At 43.1% G+C, this 21,754-nt stretch overlaps 1 protein-coding gene across 1 annotated transcript in view; it reads left to right on the forward strand.

The window, feature by feature from the left end:
- myo3b (myosin IIIB) overlaps positions 1-21,754 on the forward strand; it is a 414,745-nt gene that overhangs the window by 361,747 nt on the left and 31,244 nt on the right. Inside the window, exons 33-35 of the mRNA XM_055638011.1 lie at positions 18,358-18,467; positions 18,847-18,893; positions 19,116-19,251. Of these exons, the coding sequence (XP_055493986.1) occupies positions 18,358-18,467; positions 18,847-18,893; positions 19,116-19,236 (278 nt within the window). The 3' untranslated portion in view covers positions 19,237-19,251. The remainder of the gene's footprint in view (positions 1-18,357; positions 18,468-18,846; positions 18,894-19,115; positions 19,252-21,754) is intronic.

Consider the following 21,754-nt stretch of genomic DNA (forward strand, 5'->3'; position numbering starts at 1 on the left):
AGGAGAAAACATGTGATATTTAGGTATTATTAGCGAAAGAAATAAATGAATATAGAAAAAGCCATGTAGAAACAAAGAACTGCAGATGCTAGTGTATACCAGAGAACGGCATTTTCTGATTGTGTTTCCAGGATATGTAATGAATAAGGTATGTTTTTAAGAAAGTTAATAAATAAATATGCATAGAAACATAGAAATTAGGTGCAGGAGTAGGCCATTCGGCCCTTCGAGCCTGCACCGCCATTCAATATGATCATGGCTGATCATCCAACTCAGTATCCCGTACCTGCCTTCTCTCCATACCCCTGCAGTATGAGAGGCATGGATAGAGTAGACAGTCAGAACCTTTTTCACACGTTGGAATAATCAAATACTAGAGGGATAAAGTTTAAAGGAATTGAATTGAATTGAATTGAATTGAATCTTTTATTTGTCATTCAGACCTTTCAGTCTGAACAAAATGTCGTTGCCTGCAGCCATACATGTAATAATAAACAACACACAATAAACACAAATTAACATCCACCACAGTGAGTTCACCAAGCACCTCCTCACTGTGATGGAGGCAAAAGTCTTAGGGTTGCTGTCTCTTCCCTCCTCTTCTCCCTCTGCGCTGAGGCGATACCCCACCGGGCGATGGTAAGTCAGTCCCGCGGTTCAAGCTCCGTGGGCCCAGGGGTGGTCGAAGCTGCCGCCCTCCAGTCCAGCGGCCGCAACTGTTGCCACGGGAGCTCCGGAAAACAGGCATCAACCTGTGACCCGCGAGCTCCCGACGATGTCATCCACTGGCCCGCGGCTGAGCCCCGGATTCAGGTCGCCGCCCGCTTCAGCCGCCGGAGCACCGTCTCCGCCCCGCCGGGCCGCCCCCACGGGAGCGCCATTCCAGCCCCGCACCGGGCCGCCCCCACGGGAGCGCCTTCCAGCCCCGGGCCGGGCCGCCCTCACGGGAGCGCCTTCCAGCCGGGAGCCGGGCCGCCCACACGGGAGCGTCTCAGCCCCGCACCGGGCCGCCCCCACGGGAGCGCCTTCCAGCTGGGAGCTGGGCCGCCCACACGGGTGCGCCTTCCAGCCGGGAGCCGAGCCACCCACATGGGAGTGTCCCAGCACCGTGCCGTCCGCCCTCACCGGAGCACTGAGTCGTGCCGCTGCCTGAACGGCGCCGCAGCTCAAAGACGGCCAGCCTGGCGTTGGTAAGTCCTGGCTTGCTCTACCTCCGGATCCTCGAGGTCGGTTGCAGGTTGGAGGCCGCCGGCTCCGCCATTAGGCCTCAGCTCAGGCGGGGGAAGAGAAGGGGGATACGACAAGAAAGTCGCATTCCCCCGAAGGGAGAGACAGAAAGCCCTGTATCAGTCCCCCCGCACACATAACACAACCTAATTACCAAAAGTTTAACTGAACAAGACAAAAAAAACAACACAAAAAAGTAAAAACAGGCAGACTGCAGGCGAGCCGCAGCCATTTCACAGCGCCGCCACTTCCGGATGTGCAGGGAAGGGTTTTTTTACACAGAGGGTGGTGAGTGTCTGGAGCATACTGCCGGGGATGGTTGAGGCAGACACGATAGTGACAGTTAAGAGACTTGTGGATAGGCATATGGATATGCAAGGAATGGGAGGAAGTGGGTTATGTGCAGGTAGATAACAGTTGTTCTTGGCATCATGTTCAGCACAGAGTTTACGCTGTATTTACGCTGTACTGTTCCATGTTCCATTCTCTATGTCTTCCCTGGAACTATTGGGCAGCTCCCATCCAAGGTACCTGGTGAAAGCCACTTGCAATTCTTTTGCTATGCATCTTGCCTCATTTTCTTGAAGTTGAAAGAATTAGAAAGAAACATTTTGTTAAGTATTAAGAGGCCAAAATTGCTTTACCAAAAATGAATGTATGTATACACAGCTTTAGTGGTGGAACACATGCTTCTTTCTGTTTCTGTTTAATATATGAATTCTTAGCCTTAATTTAGTTTTATTACCGGATACTAAATTATGTCACCTGTGTGCTAAATAGCAGGAAGGTGGAAAAACAAAAGAAATCTTACATCAATATATATTTTTAAATGTTAGAAACATTATGATTATCCATTGCATTATGACCCAGAGCATATTTGCAACATTACTGCAGTTAATTACATTCTGCGCCATATAAATTCATATGGAAATTACATAGGACACTTGTCCACAGACGCAGTCAGAGATTAATAATTTCGAAATAGGTATATAAATTGCAAATAACTGTTAATACAAAATTAATTCAATATGGTACATTTTGGTATAAAGAGAAACCATGCATAGTGTCCGGCAGAGTCGGCCAGGGTCGATGTGTAGCGGTCTCCCCCCGTGAGGGTGACCCTTGAACAGCTCCCACTCCGGGGTGCCACACTGACATAGAAACATAGAAACATAGAAAATAAGTGCAGGAGGAGGCCATTCGGCCCTTCGAGTCAGCACCGCCATTCATTGTGATCATGGCTGATCGTCCCCAATCAATAACCCGTGCCTGCCTTCTCCCCATGTCCCTTGACTCCACTAGCCCTTAGAGCTCTATCTAACTCTCTCTTAAATCCATCCGGTGACTTGGCCTCCACTGCCCTCTGTGGCAGGGAATTCCACAAATTCACAACTCTCTGGTTGAAAATGTTTTTTCTCACTTCAGTCCTAAATGGTCCCCCCTTTATTCTAAGACTGTGGCCCCTGGTTCTGGACTTGCCCAACAATGGGAACATTTTTCCTGCATCTAGCCTGTCCAGTCCTTTTATAATTGTATATGTTTCTATCCCCCCTCAACCTTCTAAACTCCAGTGAATACAAGCCTAGTCTTTTCAATCTTTCCCCATATGACAGTCTCGCAATCCCAGGGATCAATCTCGTGAACCTACGCTGCACTGCCTCAATCACAATGCCAATTCCTCAAATTAGGAGACGAAAACTGGACACAAAACTCCAGATGTGGTCTTACCAGAGCCCTATACATAGAAACATAGAAACATAGAAATTAGGTGCAGGAGTAGGCCATTCGGCCCTTCGAGCCTGCACCGCCATTCAATATGATCATGGCTGATCATCCAACTCAGTATCCCGTACCTGCCTTCTCTCCATACCCTCTGATCCCCTTGACCACAAGGGCCACATCTAACTCCCTCTTAAATATAGCCAATGAACTGGCCTCAACTATCCTCTGTGGCAGAGAGTTCCAGAGATTCACCACTCTGTGTGAAAAAAGTTCTCCTCATCATTTAAAGGATTTCCCCCTTATCCTTAAGCTGTGACCCCATGTCCTGGACTTCCCCAACATCGGGAACAATCTTCCTGCATCTAGCCTGTCCAACCCCTTAAGAATTTTGTAAGTTTCTATAAGATCCCCTCTCAATCTCCTAAATTCTAGAGAGGATAAACCAAGTCTATCCAGTCTTTCTTCATAAGACAGTCCTGACATCCCAGGAATCAGTCTGGTGAACCTTCTCTGCACTCCCTCTATGGCAATAATGTCCTTCCTCAGATTTGGAGACCAAAACTGTACGCAATACTCCAGGTGCGGTCTCACCAAGACCCAGTACAACAGCAGTAGAACCTCCTTGCTCCTATACTCAAATCCTTTTGCTATGAAAGCCAACATACCATTCGCTTTCTTTACTGCCTGCTGCACCTGCATGCCTACCTTCAATGACTGGTGTACCATGACACCCAGGTCTCGCTGCATCTCCCCCTTCCCCAATCGGCCACCATTTAGATAATAGCCTGCTTTCCCGTTTTTGCCACCAAAATGGATAACCTCACATTTATCCACATTATACTGCATCTGCCAAACATTTGCCCACTCACCCAGCCTATCCAAGTCACCTTGCAGTCTCCTAGCATCCTCCTCACAGCTAACACTGCCCCCCCAGCTTAGTGTCATCCGCAAACTTGGGGATATTGCCTTCAATTCCCTCATCCAGATCATTAATATATATTGTAAATTGCTGGGGTCTCAGCACTGAGCCTTGCGGTACCCCACTAGTCACTGCCTGCCATTGTGAAAAGGACCCGTTTACTCCTACTCTTTGCTTCCTGTTTGCCAGCCAGTTCTCTATCCACATCAATACTGAACCCCCAATGCCTTGTGCTTTAGGTTTGTATACTAATCTCTTATGTGGGACCTTGTCGAAAGCCTTCTGGAAGTCCAGATACACCACATCCACTGGTTCTCCCCTATCCACGCTACTAGTTACATCCTCGAAAAATTCTATAAGATTCATCAGACATGATTTACCTTTCGTAAATCCATGCTGACTTTGTCCAATGATTTCACCACTTTCCAAATGTGCAGCTATCCCATCTTTAATAACTGACTCTAGCAGTTTCGCCACTACCGATGTTAGACTAACTGGTCTGTAATTCCCCGTTTTCTCTCTCCCTCCCTTCTTAAAAGTGGGGTTACAACTGCAGAACGTCTCTACTCCTATACTGAAATCCTCTTGTTATGAAGGCCAACATTCCATTGGCTTTCTTCACTGCCTGCTGTACCTGTAAGCCAACTTTCAGTGACCTGTGTACAAGGACACCCAGGTCTCGCTGTACCTACCCCTTACCTAACCTAACCCCATTGAGATAATAATCTGCCCCCTTATTTTTGTCACCAAAGTGGATAACCTCACATTTATCTATATTATACTGCATCTGCCACGCATCTGCCCACGCACTCAACCTGTCCAGATCACCCTGCAACCTCCTAACATCCTCTTCACAGTTCACACTGCCACCCAGTTTTGTGTCATTCGCAAACTTGCTAATGTCGCTCCTAATTCCTTCTTCCAAATCAATATATATGGTAAACAGTTGCGGCCCCAACACTGAGCCTTGCGGCATTCCACTCGCCACTGCCTGCCATTCTGAAAAGGATCCGTTCACTCCTACTCTTTGCTTCCTGTCTGCCAACCAATTTTTTATCCATGTCAACACCCTACCCTCAATACCATGTGCTCTAATTTTAGTCACCAGTCTCCTGTGTGGGACCTTATCAAAGGCTTTCTGAAAGTCTAGATACTGTACACTACATCCACTGGCTCCCCTTCATCCATTTTACTTGTCACATCCTCAAAAAATTCCAGAAGATTAAAGCATGATTTTCCTTTCATAAATCCATGTTGACTTGGACTAATCCTTTTACTGCTATCCAAATGCCCCATTATTACCTCTTTAATAATTGACTCCAGCATCTTCCCACCACCGAAGTCAGGCTAACAGGTCTTTAATTCCCCGTTTTCTCTCTTGCTCCTTTCTTGAAAAGTGGGATAACATTAGCTATCCTCCAATCCACAGGAACTGATCCTGAATCTATTGAACATTGGAAAATGATCACCAATGCGTCCACTATTTCTAGAGCCACCTCCCTGAGGACCCAGGGATGCAGACCATCAGGCCCAGGAGATTTATCATCCTTCAGTCCCATTAGCCTACCCAATACTATTTCTTGCCTAATGAACATTTCTTTCAGTTCCTCTACCCCCTTAGATCCTCTATCCTCCAGTACATCTGGGAGATTGTTTGTGTCCTCCTTAGTGAAGGCAGATCTAAAGTACCTATTCAACTCATCTGCCATTTCCTTGTTCCCCATTATAATTTCACCCATGTCTGCCTTCCAGGGACCCACATTTGACTTTGCACACTGACCTGGACGCTTTGACCGGGTCTCTGCCGGCGCGGCCAGGGGAACCCTCCCCTGCCCTCCCCTCCTCTCTCGCGCTCTCTCTCTCTCCCCTCTCTCCCGCCCCCCGGCAATGTCATGTCCGTTATTGGACTTTTCTGTTGAGCGACAGTCAGTCCTTTGGCTTGTAGGCAATGCCGCATTTCAGGTAGGTGGTGTATCGACAGAGCGGCCATTCGGTAAGTTTGCTTTTAGGCGACACTGCTTTTCGGTTTGTTGGCTTTTCGGCGTCCCGCCCTTTCTGCTAGTTTGCATTTAGCCGTCCCATCCTTTCGGTTAGTAGGTGTTTCGTCTTCGGATTCTTTCGGTTTATTGGCATTTCGGCCTTGTTTCCATTCGGTTCTTTGGCTTCGTCTTCTTTTGTTCAGTTTCTTATCTGTCGGCGCCACGTCCAGGTACCATAAGAACGGTACAGCCAGTTTCCTTATTAGTCCTCACAATGTACCCCCCAATTTATTTTTATCTTAAATAATGATCCAATGATCTTCTGAAAGCCACAATTTGATTAGCCTCCAGTGTCCTAAAACTGCATTCAAATTTGTAACAACTTTTTCTTTTATATTTTGATTTTGAGTAACCTTGAGTAAATCATATCCCTAATGACCAGGTTCCGTTTTTACAGAAATAAATCCATAAATGATATTGTCCATGTTGCAGGAACTTCCCTCAATGTGCTCACCATACCTACATAGCATCAAAGATACACAAGACTGATAAGAAATAACAATTACTAAAAGTGGAGAGAAACTAGTTATTTGTAGGAAGGAATTGCAGATGCTGGTTTACACCAAAATGCTGGAGTAACTCAGCGTGACAGGCAGCATCTCTGAAGAGAAGGAATGGGTGACTTTTCGGGTTAAGACCCTTCTTCAGACTCCAGAAACTAGTTATGCTGGTCATCAGAATAAACACTTCAGATTTTTGAATTTAATATTATGGGAGCTTGTTCATATGTTTGGGTATATATATATATATATCCATAAAGCTGGTTTTTGTATAACAGGAATGGTTTGTAATTATAAATTACCTTTAATATAGCAAAGTGTTCCAAGAAGCATCATGAGAATTTGATGGAGAGCCATGTAAGAAATTAAGACAGTTGGCCAACTGCTTGGTTACAAACATAGACTAAAAGAAGGTATCATCAATACGTGCTGTATTTAGTTTAGTTTATTGTCACGTGTACCGAGGTATACTAACCATATAACCATATAACAATTACAGCACGGAAACAGGCCATCTCGGCCCTACAAGTCCGTGCCAAACAACTTTTTTCCCTTAGTCCCACCTGCCTGCACTCATACCATAACCCTCCGTTCCCTTCTCATCCATATGCCTATCCAATTTATTTTTAAATGATACCAACAAACCTGCCTCCACCACTTCCACTGGAAGCTCATTCCACACCGTTACCACTCTCTGAGTAAAGAACTTCCCCCTCATGTTACCCCTAAACTTCTGTCCCTTAATTCTGAAGTCATGTCCTCTTGTTTGAATCTTCCCTATTCTCAAAGGGAAAAGCTTGTCCACATCAACTCTGTCTATCCCTCTCATCATTTTAAAGACCTCTGTCAAGTCCCCCCTTAATCTTCTGCACTCCAGAGAATAAAGACCTAACTTATTCAACCTTTCTCTGTAACTTAGTTGTTGAAACCCCGGCAACATTCTAGTAAATCTCCTCTGTACTCTCTCTATTTTGTTGACATCCTTCCTATAATTGGGCGACCAAAATTGTACACCATACTCCACATTTGGTCTCACCAATGCCTTGTATAATTTTAACATTACATCTCAGCTTCTATACTGTATAATCTATACTGTATACTGAAAAGCTTTTGTTGCTTGCTAAATCATAAGCAGAAAGATACTTGATTACAATCAAGCCATCCACAGTGTACAGATACATGATAACGTGAATAACATATAGTACAAGATAAAGTCGAGTAAAGTCCAATTAAATATAGTCCGAGGGCCTCAATGATGTGGACAGTAGCTCAGGGCTGTTCTCAAGTTGTTGATAGGATGGTTCAGTTACCTGATAACTGCTGGGAAGAAACTGTCCCTGAATCTGGAGGTGTGCATTTTCACACTTCTGTACCTCTTGCCTGATGGGAGAGGGTCAAAGAGGGAGTGACGGGGTGAGACTCATCCTTGATTATGCTGGTGGCCTTGCCAAAGTAGCGTGAAATGTTGGTGGAGTCAATGCAAGGGAGGTTGGTGTGCGTGATGATATGGGCTGTGTCCACAATTCTCTACAATTTCTTGCAGTTTTGTATGGAGCTGTTCCCAAACCAAGCTGTGATGGATCTCGATTAGTAACCTTGTTTCACACTTTAGTAAGATCGAATTGACTGATTGATGGACGACATTGAGAAAGTGTTTCCATTTGTTGGGCAGTGCAAAACTAGAGATTCACATTGAAAACTCTGTCACCTTCAGCTGCTGGCTCAGCCTGAAGGTATGTTATCATCCCTTGTCAGGCCACACCTGTAGGATTAATGACAAGAGGGCCCTGTGCTGCACAGTGCACTGCTGGTCATGTTGAAATCACCTTAGGGGACCAAGCTCCTGTAAAGAAATCCGTTCCAAATACTTACTGGTTGAATGTTGAATGGCTCGTCAAACCTAGACCATCATCAAGATGCTGCATTTGTAGACGTACTCATCATTATCTGAAGGTTTAGTGTCATAAAGTCATATAGCACCAAAACAGGCCCTTCAGCCCAATTCGTGCATGCTAGTCCAAATTAGTCCCATTTCCCTGCATGTTCCGATATCCCTCTAAATGTTTCTCATCCATTCGCCTGTCAAAGTGCCTTTTAAATGTTGTTATTGTATCTTCCTCAACTACCTCCTCTGGCAGCTTATTCCATACACCCACCAAGTAAAAAAGTTGACCCTCAGATTCCTTTTAAATCTTTCCCCTCTCATCTTAACCTATGTCCTCTGGTTCATGATTCCCCAACCATGGGTAAAAGGCTTTTTGCATTCAGCCTATCAATTCCCTTCTTGATTTTATACACCTCTATAAGATCGCCCCCCCAAGGCCGTGACCTCTGTTGGACCAACAAAACAGTTAATATGACAAGGCTCTGGAACTAAGGGTGCCAGAAAATTGGTGGTGGACCTGTACTTACTTCGGCTTCACAAACAGCTCCTCCTAAACCTGTCATTTCTTCTATTGAGAAAGCACATGGTTACATTACTCCATTACTTCCTTCTCCTCCTAGCTAAAGTTGGCAATAATATCAACATGTTCCTAACCCATTTGTGGTCTGCTGCCTTTTGGGTTTAAATGTGATTTGTCCAGCTGCAATAGTAAACATAGAAACATAGAAATTAGGTGCAGGAGTAGGCCATTCGGCCCTTCGAGCCTGCACCGCCATTCAATATGATCATGGCTGATCATCCAACTCAGTATCCCGTACCTTCCTTCTCTCCATACCCCCTGATCCCCTTAGCCACAAGGGCCACATCTAACTCCCTCTTAAATATAGCCAATGAACTGGCCTCAACTACCCTCTGTGGCAGAGAGTTCCAGAGATTCACCACTCTCTGTGTGAAAAAAGTTCTTCTCATCTCGGTTTTTAAAGGATTTCCCCCTTATCCTTAAGCTGTGACCCCTTGTCCTGGACTTCCCTAACATCGGGAACAATCTTCCTGCATCTAGCCTGTCCAACCCCTTAAGAATTTTGTAATTCTATAAGATCCCCTCTCAATCTCCTAAATTCTAGAGAGTATAAACCAAGTCTATCCAGTCTTTCTTCATAAGACAGTCCTGACATCCCAGGAATCAGTCTGGTGAACCGTCTCTGCACTCCCTCTATGGCAATAATGTCCTTCCTCAGATTTGGAGACCAAAACTGTACGCAATACTCCGGGTGTGGTCTCACCAAGACCCTGTACAACTGCAGTAGAACCTCCCTGCTCCTATACACAAATCCGTTTGCAATGAAAGCTAACATACCATTCACTTTCTTTACTGCCTGCTGCACCTGCATGCCTACCTTCAATGACTGGTGTACCATGACACCCAGGTCTCGCTGCATCTCCCCCTTTCCCAATCGGCCACCTTTTAGATAATAGTCTGCTTTCCTGTTTTTGCCACCAAAATGGATAACCTCACATTTATCCACATTATACTGCATCTGCCAAACATTTGCCCACTCACCCAGCCTATCCAAGTCACCTAGCAGTCTCCTAGCATCCTCCTCACAGCTAACACTGCCCCCCAGCTTAGTGTCATCCGCAAACTTGGAGATATTGCCTTCAATTCCCTCATCCAGATCATTAATATATATTGTAAATAGCTGGGGTCCCAGCACTGAGCCTTGCGGTACCCCACTAGTCACTGCCTGCCATTGTGAAAAGGACCCGTTTACTCCTACTCTTTGCTTCCTGTTTGCCAGCCAGTTCTCTATCCACATCAATACTGAACCCCCAATGCCTTGTGCTTTAAGTTTGTATACTAATTTCTTATGTGGGACCTTGTCGAAAGCCTTCTGGAAGTCCAGATACACCACACCCACTGGTTCTCCCCTATCCACGCTACTAGTTACATCCTCGAAAAATTCTATAAGATTCGTCAGACATGATTTACCTTTCGTAAATCCATGCTGACTTTGTCCAATGATTTCACCACTTTCCAAATGTGCTGTTATCCCATCTTTAATAACTGACTCTAGCAGTTTCCCCACTACCGATGTTAGACTAACTGGTCTGTAATTCCCCATTTTCTCTCTCCCTCCCTTCTTAAAAAGTGGGGTTACGTTTGCTACCCGCCAATCTTCAGGAACTACTCCAGAATCTAAAGAGTTTTGAAAGATTATTACTAATGCATCCACTATTTCTGGAGCTACTTCCTTAAGTACTCTGGGATGCAGCCTATCTGGCCCTGGGGATTTATCGGCCTTTAATCCATTCAATTTACCCAACACCACTTCCCGGCTAACCTGGATTTCACTCAATTCCTCCAACTCCTTTGACCCGCGGTCCCCTGCTATTTCCGGCAAATTATTTATGTCTTCCTTAGTGAAGACGGAACCAAAGTAGTTATTCAATTGGTCCGCCATATCCTTGTTCCCCATGATCAACTCACCTGTTTCTGACTGCAAGGGACCTACATTTGTTTTAACTAATCTCTTTCTTTTCACATATCTATAAAAACTTTTGCAGTCAGTTTTTATGTTCCCTGCCAGGTTTCTTTCATAATCTATTTTTCCTTTCCCAATTAAGCCTTTGTCCTCCTCTGCTGGTCTTTAAATTTCTCCCAGTCCTCCGGTATGCTGCTTTTTCTGGCTAATTTGTACGCATCATCCTTCGCTTTGATACTATCCCTCATTTCCCTTGTTATCCATGGATGTACTACCTTCCCAGATTTATTCTTTTGCCAAACTGGGATGAACAATTTTTGTAGTTCATCCATGCAGCCTTTAAATGTCTTCCATTGCATATCCAATAGTATATTTTCTTCCAGAGATAAGTTAGTGATTTGAATGTTGAAACCACTGAATGATAGTAATATTTAAATTGACTTTTAAACGTAATGATTCAGTCATAGACACCTTCCGTTTTCAAACATTTTATTGACATCAAGATAAGAAAGCATAGGCCGATTGTACTTACTCACCTATCACTGGAAAATCGGTTTATTGGAAGTCTGACGATGAAACCTATTGAGACTCAAGTTCAGAATAGATAGCATCATGGATGCTTTGGATTAAACCAGTGCTCCCAACGTTATTCATGTGTGGCCAGAAATTGATCATATATTTGAATTTTATGGTGGCGCAGCTCTACCTGTCGTGCCAATGTGCTGCCCACTTTATTAAACCATTATAATTCTTCTGATGAGAGTACTCCTTCAATGTTGTTGAATAGGGAGATTAGACCCAGTGTTTCAAGAGAGCATGATAAATGAATTGAGTTTTCAAAACATTTGATTTTTCAAAACATTTTACTTTGGTTCCGCAGCTTTTTAATAATGAATATTGTGATGACATTGAATGCTTTTAATAATAATAATAATAATACATTTTATTTACGGGCGCCTTTCAAAAGTCTCAAGGACACCTTACAGAATTTAACAAGAGTAAAAAACATATAATCGGAGTAAAATAAATAATAAAGACATCACCAATACACAAATTAAAGACAGAATTCGATCCAAAGACAAAAAAATCACAAACACAATGTGAAGAGAGAGCAGCGGCAGCTAAACCGCGCCAGCGTACACTCTCCCTTCCGACAACCATCTTGGACACAAACTAAAATAATCACTTACACACAAAAATCATCCCCCCACAATGGTTACCACTGTGGGGGAAGGCACAATGTCCAGTCCCCATCCCCAGTTCTCCCAAAGTCAGGCCTATTGAGGCCTCCGCTATTGCCTCTACGGAGGCCCGATGTTCCTGGCCGTTTGCCTCTCAGCGGCCGGGCCACCTGGGACGGCCGCTTCCTTACCGGAGACCGCGGCTTAGTGTCTTAGTGTCTACTCGCCTGCCCATTGCTCACTTGAACTTATACAACTAACTGCAAAGCTGCGCGTCAGCTGTTTCAACTTTTAACAAATTTCACCAGAATTTTCCATAATTATTGAAAAGCTTTTTGGGCACTCTTGGCCCAGTTTCCATCCTTCACAGCCAGAGATTAAAGGTTTCAAAGGTTTTTTATTATCACATGTACCAAGTAAGGTACAGTGATATGCGAATTACCATACAGCCATACGATGAAAAAAAAGCAACAAGACATACAACTACATAAAAGTTAACACAAACATTCACCACAGCAGATTCCCCACATTCGTCACTGTGATGGAAGGCAAAAAAGTCCAATCTTCTTCCTCTTTATTCTCCTGCCTTCGGGGCAGTCGAACCATCCGTTGGGGTGATCAAAGCTCCCGCAGGCAGCGGTCGAAGATCCTGCAGCTTGGAGTTCCCAAAGTCCGTCTCTCCATCTCTGGCCAGATACCACGAGCAGCGTGATGTTGTCTACAAGCACCCACGGCTGGAGTTCCGAGGTCGATCTCTGGCAAAGGGATCGCAGGCTCCGCGATGTTAAAGTCCTGTAGGCCATGTACCATCTTCTTCTTTCGTGTCCATCTTCCATGTTTCAAATGTTGACATCGCTGTCATCGGCTGTCCTGAAAAGGACGTAAGCTTCCGGTGGCAATCACTGGGAGCCATCACTTGTTGCAATAGATGATGGTGGTACAGATGCACAACCTTTTATCCGAAAGCCTTGGGACCAGACACTTTTCGTAATTCGAAATTCTTCGGCCTTCGGAATGGAAGATTTTTAGCGTAGATTTTAACGGCTGGCTCAGTGGTAGAGTGCTCGGCTCATATCCGCAAGGTCGCGAGTTTGCGCCTCGATCCCGGCAGTTACTCGGTCGTGAGTTTGAGTCTTCAATGTAGTTTTTTCTTGCAGAATGAATGTTTGTATGAAATGCAGTGTGTTGAATGAATTCCTGAATTTGTAAATGTGACCGCAGCATTGAATCACCTCTCGCACTCATGTCACCCTAGCGGGGCTACATGCCCTTAGGCGGCCTAGCTCGGGGATTCTTGAATCCCCGAGCTCGGTCGTGAGTTTGCGCCTCGATCCCGGCAGTTACTCGGTCACGAGTTTGGGACTTCATTGTAGTTTTCTTCTTGCAGAATAATTGTTTGTATGAAATGCAGTGTAGGAGAGGTGTACTGACTGTGTGGGCAGAACTTTGGAAGTGATTGCCCACCAGTCTCAAAAGCCGCTGTGTCTCCCTGTCCCTGGGATAGCAGGGGGCGATCAAACAGCACAATACCCCCCTCCCCCTCCAACTCCAGAGGAATCCGCTCCCCGATGGGCCGCTATGGCGACAAGTGGCAGTTCGCCCACAGCCCGTGCTGCGCCACCCCAAGAACAAGACGTACCTTGCACCCAATCAGCTTCTGCCCCTAGGGGTGTAGCTGGGGTGAAACTGCCCCTACGGGGAGCGTGTTCCTCTGGAGTTGGAACGGGGCTGGGCTGCTGCTGGCTATGGGTCTCTGGGATCTCCGTGCTTGCAGTGGGCCCCCTGGGGGTCGGTGTCCCGTTGGTCCTGACGTCTCCGGTGACTGGCACTGACCTGCTGGCATCGCTGACGTGAAGACAGTGCAAAGCCCCCATGCCGGTGCAATGGGCGGGGAGCTGGAGAGGGGAGGGAAGGGGTCACATTCATGGCCGGGAAGCAGAGGGGTGTAGGTGGGGTGAAACTGAAGGGAGCGACAATCTGCTGCTGCCTGCCCGCTGAGTTAAAAAGTTCCCACACAAGACTCACGATACACTGTGTATCGTGAGTCTACCGTGGGAACTTTTTAACTCAGCGGGCAGGCAGCAGCAGATTGTCAATTATTAACTCTCCCGCGCAATATACCCTCACCTTCTCTTTTATGAATGGGGATTTAGTTCCCCTTTCTTCGAGGACCGACCGGAGGTTCTGCTATAGATAAGGAACAATGAATGAAAGAATTGCAAAAAAGTAACGATGATAAAGGAAACAGGCTGTTTGTAGGATGAAAATAAGAAGTTAGTGCGACCTGTGTGGGGGAGGGATGGAGAGAGAGAGGAAATGCCGGGGCTACCTGAATTGAGAGAAATCAACACTCTTACCACTGGGCTGTAAGCTGCCCAAGCAAAATATGAGTTGCTGTTCCTCCAATTTGCATTTAACCTCACTCTGACAATGGAGGAGACCTCGGACAGATTGGTCTGTGTAGGAATGTCATAGTCAGAGTGAGACTGAACGGAAATTGGAGGAACAGCATCTTATGTGCTGCCCAAAAAGCAGGAGAGGACATCTGTGTCCACTCATCATCATCATCAATCTTGTGAGTTACTGGATGATCTGAACCATATTATACTGCTGGAGGGTTGCTTTGTACAGATCAACGATTTGACGCCAAATCAAATTGAGCTACACTTGCCCTCCATAATGTTTGGGACAAACACCCGTCATTTATTTATTTGCTTCTGTACTCCACAATTTGAGATTTCTAATAGAAAAAAATCACACGTGGTTAAAGTGCACATTGTCATAGAAACATAGAAACATAGAAAATAGGTGCAGGAGTAGGCCATTCGGCCCTTCGAGCCTGCACCACCATTCAATATGATCATGGCTGATCATCCAACTCAGTATCCTGTACCTGCCTTCTCTCCATACCCCCTGATCCCTTTAGCCACAAGGGCCACATCTAACTCCCTCTTAAATATAGCCAATGAACTGGCCTCAACTACCTTCTGCGGCAGAGAATTCCAGAGATTCACCACTCTCTGTGTGAAAAAAGCTTTCCTCATCTCGGTCCTAAAAGATTTCCCCCTCATATTTTATTAAAGGGTATTTTTTATACATTTTGGTTTCACCATGTAGAAATTACAGCTGTGTTTATATATAGTGTCTGCATTTCAGGGCACCATAATGTTTGGGACACGTGGCTTCACAGGTGTTTGTAATAGCTCAGGTGTGTTTAATTGCCTCCTTAATGCAGGTATAAGGGAGCTCTCAGCACCTCGTCTTTCCTCCAGTCATTCCATCACCTTTGGAAAATGTTATTGCTGTTTATCAACATGGGGACCAAAGTTGTGCCAATGAAAGTCAAAGAAGCCATTAAGAGACTGAGAAACACTAATAAAACTGTTAGAGACATCAACCAAACCTTAGGCTTACCAAAATCAACTGTTTGGAACATCATTAAGAAGAAAGAGAGCACTGGTGAGCTTCCTAATCGCAAAGGGACTGGCAGGCCAAGGTAAACCTCCACAGCTGATGACAGAAGAATTCTCTGTATAATAAAGAAAAATCCCCAAACACCTGTCCGGCAGATCAGAAACGCTCTTCAGGAGTCTGGTGTGCATTTGTCAATGACCACTGTCCGCAGAAGACTTCATGAACAGAAATGCAGATACTACACTGCACGATGCAAACCACTAGTTAGCTGCAAAAATAGGATGGCCAGGTTACAGTTTGCCAAGAAGTACATAAAACAGCAACTACAGTTCTGGAAAAAGGTTTTGTGGACAGATGAGACGAAGATTAACATATCAGAGTGATGGCACGAGCAAAGTATGGAGGAGGGAAGGAACTGCCCAAGATCCAAAGCATACCACCTCATCTGTGAAACAATGGTGAGGGTGTTATGGCCTGGGCATGTATGGCTGCTGAAGGTACTGACTCACTTATCTTCATTGAAGATACAACTGCTGATGGTAGTAGCATAATGAATTCTGAAGTGTATAAACACATCCTATCTGCTCAAGTTCAAACAAATGCCTCAAAGCTCATTGGCCGGTGGTTCATTCTACAGCAAGACAATGATCCCAAACATACTGCTAAAGCAACAAAGGAGTTTTTCCAAAGCTAAATAATGGTCAATTCTTGAGTGGCCAAGTCAATCACCCGATCCAAACCCAATTGAGCATGCCTTTTATATGCTGAATAGAAAACTGAAGGGGACTAGCCCCCAAAACAAGCATAAGCTAAAGATGGCTGCAATACAGGCCTGGCAGAGCATCACCAGAGAAGACACCCAGCAACTGGTGATGTCCATGAATCACAGACTTCAAGCAGTCATTGCATGCAAAGGATATGCAACAAAATACTAAACATGACTACTTTCATTTACATTACATTGCTGTGTCCCAAACATTATGGTGCCCTGAAATGGAGGGACTGTATAAACACTGTTGTAATTTCTACATGGTGAAACCAAAATGTGTAAAAATGGCCTTTATTAAAATCTGACAATGTGCACTTTAACCACGTGATTTGTTCTATTACAAATCTCAAATTGTGGAGTACAGAGGCAAATAAATAAATGATGGGTCTTTGTCCCATACATTATGGAGGGCACTGTATCTGTCATGCTATTTAGGAAAGCAGATAAGTTACCCCAACCCATTTATTGGACAATCAAACATTTTTTTTAAATTTATACAACATTGTAACAGGTATCCTTTAACTTCAATTGAATCACTGAATAGCCAAATAGGACCTCCATTCAATAAATGCATAGAAAACATCTTCATCGTCTGTTTTAGAAAATAGTATAGTACAGTACAGGAACAAGCACATTGGCTCACAATATCTGTGCTGAACAGATGTCAAGATAAACGAATCTCATCTGTCTACACATGATCCATATCTCTCCATCCAGACAGTTGTGGAAGCCAAGTCATTGGGTATTTTAAAATCAAAGATTTCTTGATTATTAAGGGTGTCAAGGTGAAAAGGAGAAGGCAGGAGAATGGGGTGAGAGGGAAAGGTAGATCAGCCATGGCTGAATGGCAGAATAGACTTGATAGTCCAAATGGCCTAATTCTGGTCTGGTCTTATGAACATTCCCTGCATATCCATGTGCACAAACAGGCCTAGCTGTCAGGTGAAGCATTTTAACAAAGCATAAGTCCTGTAAATTTTAAAACTTAAAATCATTGTGTGGGGCAACGAGTTTTTGACTTTTAGCTTAATATCCTTTCATTCAGCCACTTGCTGAGGTGTATCCTCAAGCCCATCGTGTTGGTATTTATTTTTTAATTGCTTCAAGTAGTTCATTTCCCCTCGGCATGTTATGTTCTGAGGCTCCTAAAAATCAAAGAAAATAAAAGTATTTCAATACTTTTCAAGTAATTCAATGCACAAATTTCTAGTGATTCTTTACCATCAGCGGGATCATGGATTATTTTTGGAGTCCAGTCACTCTTATAACCGAGAATAGCAAAAGCTGGTGGGCAGATGTCAGGGCTCCACGAGCAGCAAGTTCATGGGATCCATTTCAGTGATATTGGTTGGGGGATATATATTGGCTGGATATGTGAGTGGGCAATAGGGATATAAAGATCTCTCTTTTCACTTTCAATGGTAATGTAATCCAGGAAGCTGCCTGTTTAGTAGCCAAGGCTCTGTGGGGAGGACCACTGTCTGTGGGACATTGAGGGGCAGAGTCTGGTGGAGACACCCTTCAAAGAAGGGAAGAAATGTCACCCCAGGGGGCTACATCAGTGGCAAGGGTGCTTGGTTAAAGATAGTTGCGAACACTACAGAAAATGATACTAATGAATGTACAGACGCTGAGAATGTCAGAAGAGTTTTTGTATCATTCTTGTTTTGTATATATATTCTAATAAAGTGCCTTTTTGGAAATAAAAGAATGTCTTGTATCTTTCAGAATCAACATTCTCCACCTTACATTACTACTACTGTTACTGCATTGTAAAGTGAATGCACGATTAGTCAAGATGTAAGAGGGTCATATAAACTTGCAGATCACATTATCATGCTACTGCATTTGTAGTTTTCAAACAAAGTATCTGACTGTAAAGAATTGGATGCAGCTGGTTAAAAAAATGTATGGATTTGAATCAAAGAAAAGGATTGAAACAAAAATTGTGAAGATAAGCAAGGAGTTAAAAATCTGCATTCAGTTGCAATTAGCATTTTGTTACAGAAGGTGTTTAGTATTTTTCCTCAAAATGTTTTATTTTCCTTGGGAACCGTGATGCTCTTCTTGTTTAGCAATTCACAATTCACAGTTAATGGTGAGATTTTAAGTGAATAATGAGCTGCGGAGGTCGGGAAAATTTATGAAATTGCAGTAAAACAAATGGATGAGGCTTTGGATTATTAGAAGGTTAACTACATTGTGATTTAATGTTTAGGATCAGGGCAAGAGACAGAACAAAGACAGTTAAGAACAGCACGTCGGCGAACGCAGCAGCCCAAAATGCTGAACAGCCCTGAGGACAGCCTATATTATAACCAGTTAAATGTGAGTTCAAAGTAGCAATAAAGCTCTTTTGCTGACTTTGGGTCCAGATGATAATACCATTATAAATACCTGCCCCAACCTCTCCAGCCCCACCCCCATGCTCCTCTTCTGTCTGTCTTCGTGAACATGTGCTTATGCTCTTTATCTGTTGCTTTCATGTCAGGATGTCTGCCGTCACGGTGAATAATTGATGTGGTTTATCAAAGCCAAGCAAGATGCATGCTTCATCAGGCTCACTTGAGCTCTTTGATCAAAAAAATTATGCTGTGACTTCTGATATTATCAGCATCTGCTTGCATTCAACACAAAATCACTTTGAATTAAAAATTAACGACTTGCTGCTTTGCTGTTGACTGTGTGTTCTTTGCCCTCTCCACAGGGAATTCTAGAATACCAAGGGAGCAAAAGAAAGCCAAGAAAATTTGGGTAAACAGATACTCTTTTAGTTCTTTCCAACTGTAAATAGAAAATACTATTCTTCAATAGATTCCTGATTTTTTGTTTCTTTTATAAATTTGCTTAAATTATATAGAAAATAAATCTTTATTTTGTGACTGATATTTTCAACGCTACTTCTGCGCGTGAAAAGCTACATTATGTGTGCTGATAAGTCACTTGTGACTGTATCTTTTTCCCTTCTTACCACAGCCAAATCAAAGTGCTGGACATTGAGGATGAGTATTACAAATCACTATCAGCTGTTGAACCCATCCCCAAGGAAGACGATTCATTAAACTCTTCTCTTCCTATTCCAAGAGGTCATAGCTAAAAGAAGACACGATAGGTAATCTATTGATCTCATAACTCTCATTAAAATCGCACAAATTAATTCTTCCAATGCAAGTTTTATACGTTATTTTCAGAATAAGCAATTAGTCAGAAAGGATTTTTATTTTTAAATAGGTGAAATAAGATTCTAATAATCACAGAGAATGGTTCACTAATCATTGTTGGTTTTGGTGTAAGGCTAAAAAGCCTGTAAACCTAAAAGTGTTTCTGTGGATGGAACTGTCAATGATTTTTTTTAAATCAATTTACATGCCTCTTGCTGTTTCATTCAAGTCCATTTCCAGGGGGTTTTAATTCAACTTGTAAGTATGAAAATATACCCTGTATTGATCTGCAAGCTTTCAGTCAATTCCATCATTCATTTATTACCAATTTGAGCACTGAGGGATTTATGTTTGTGCCATGTTTTGCATTAAAACTGTTCTATGAAAAAAAATCATCTTGTTCATAAAACATATATAAAAACTCAGAAAAAAATATAGACCAATAGATAGTCAATAATGTGAATAACTTTGAAACTATTTGTAGTTCCATTCAAAATTGCTTCCACATTTCTCAATTTGTTAAACTTGTTTACATTTGGAGATCTGTTAATTGCATGATGGAAAAGAGTTGTATGTGTGCCTAGAAATTATGTATTGGAGGTAACTAGTCACTATTCGTAGAGGCAATGAAAACTGAACCTCAAATTGAATTTAGAATGAATAAATCCAACCTTGCACACCTGTCACTAAAATAAATGTCCCCAAGTAGCACAGTATGTGTTGAGGGAAGAGCATGCCGATCTCTTGTGTTTGTGGTATTAGCTTGCAGAGTAACAAATGGGCTGTCCAGGTGTCCTTTAATGCCTCCCGGTCATGATATATGACCGCTACAGCCAATGTATAACTGGAATTAATTCAACTAATATAATTCCTTCTTCAGAACATACATTTCTTCTTCAATTTGCACATTTCTACACTCCACTTTATTGATACATTATGTACATACTCTGTACAATTCTGAAACTCCATAAATAAAAAATGTTCAGCTGATCTTTAGGCCTGTTTGCTTTTATTGGATTATTTGAGTTTATCAAGGTGAGATGTTTCATGGCTTGGAAATAGAGCATGTTTGTTTTGTGTCTTGTCAGCATTAATCACTTCAAGATCAGATTAGATATAAAAATTACATCTATGCAGAACCCAAACAAATTCTTGTCATTCAGGTAACACATCATGCCAAAAACCCGCTGGCCTGTTTCCATGGATAGTAAAAAATTGCATGGGAAATTTTCAAAGGAAGAACGATATGCTTTCCTAAATCCATGGACACAGTTATTCTGAACCAACATGAACAAATCATTAACGAGCCATTAATCTTCCTTCTGTTCATGAAACATGGTGCAAAACGCAACTGCTGCACTTGCCAACAAAATAAAAGAAATTACTCTAAAAATAACTCATCGCCTGGGAAAAGATGTCTTCCAAGAGACATTACAGGTATGGAAGGTGCTAAATATATGGAAGAGTCTTCTGTCATTCTTTACTGTCATCAGAATCTGGAAGTACAGAACCCACATGCTTGCCTGTAAACCAAATGTGAAACTTCAGGATTCTCTATTTTGCCAGGAAGTCTACCACATGTCGATTCGGCTGTTCTTAACAAATCCCAGCAGTTTTACAATTGGTTTGTAGAAGCCCATGTACAGTGGACTGTGGAATAATGTTTGGGACAAAGACCCATAATTTAATTATTTGCCTTTTACTCCACAATTTGAGATTTGTAATTAAAAAAATCACATGTGGTTAAAGTGCACATTGTCAGATTTTAATAAAGGCCATTTTTATACATTTTGGTTTCACTATGTAGAAATTACAGCAGTGTTTATACATAGCTCCCCCCATTTCAGGGCACCGTAATGTTTAGGACACAGCGATGTCACGTAAATGAAAGTAGTTGTGTTTAGTATTTTGTTGCATATCCTTTAAATGCAATAACTGCTTGAATTCTGCGATTCATGGACATCACCAGTTGCTGGGTGTCTTCTCTGGTGATGCTCTACCAGGCCTGTATTGCAGCCAATTTTAGCTTATGCTTGTTTTGGGGGCTAGTCCCCTTCGGTTTTCTCTTCAGCATATTAAAGGCATGCTCTATAGGGGTTTGGATCAGGTGATTGACTTGGCCACTCAAGAATTGACCATTTTTTAGCTTTGAAAAACTCCTTTGTTTCTTTTGCGGTATGTTTGGGACCGTTGTCTTGCTGTAGAACGAACTGTCAGCTAATGAGTTTTGAGGCATTTGTTTGAACTTGAGCAGATAGGATGTGTCTATTCACTTTAGAATGAATTGTGCTACTACCATCAGCAGTTGTATCTTCAATGAAGATAAGTAAGCCAGTGCCTTCAACAGCCATACATGTCCACGCTCCCACCGCCATGTTTCACAGATGAGGTGGCATGCTTTGGATCTTGGGCAGTTCCTTCTCTCCTCTATACTTTGCTCTTGTCATCACTCTG

Source organism: Leucoraja erinacea, chromosome 7 (genome assembly GCF_028641065.1).
Source record: "Leucoraja erinacea ecotype New England chromosome 7, Leri_hhj_1, whole genome shotgun sequence".
Classification (NCBI taxonomy): domain Eukaryota; kingdom Metazoa; phylum Chordata; class Chondrichthyes; order Rajiformes; family Rajidae; genus Leucoraja; species Leucoraja erinaceus.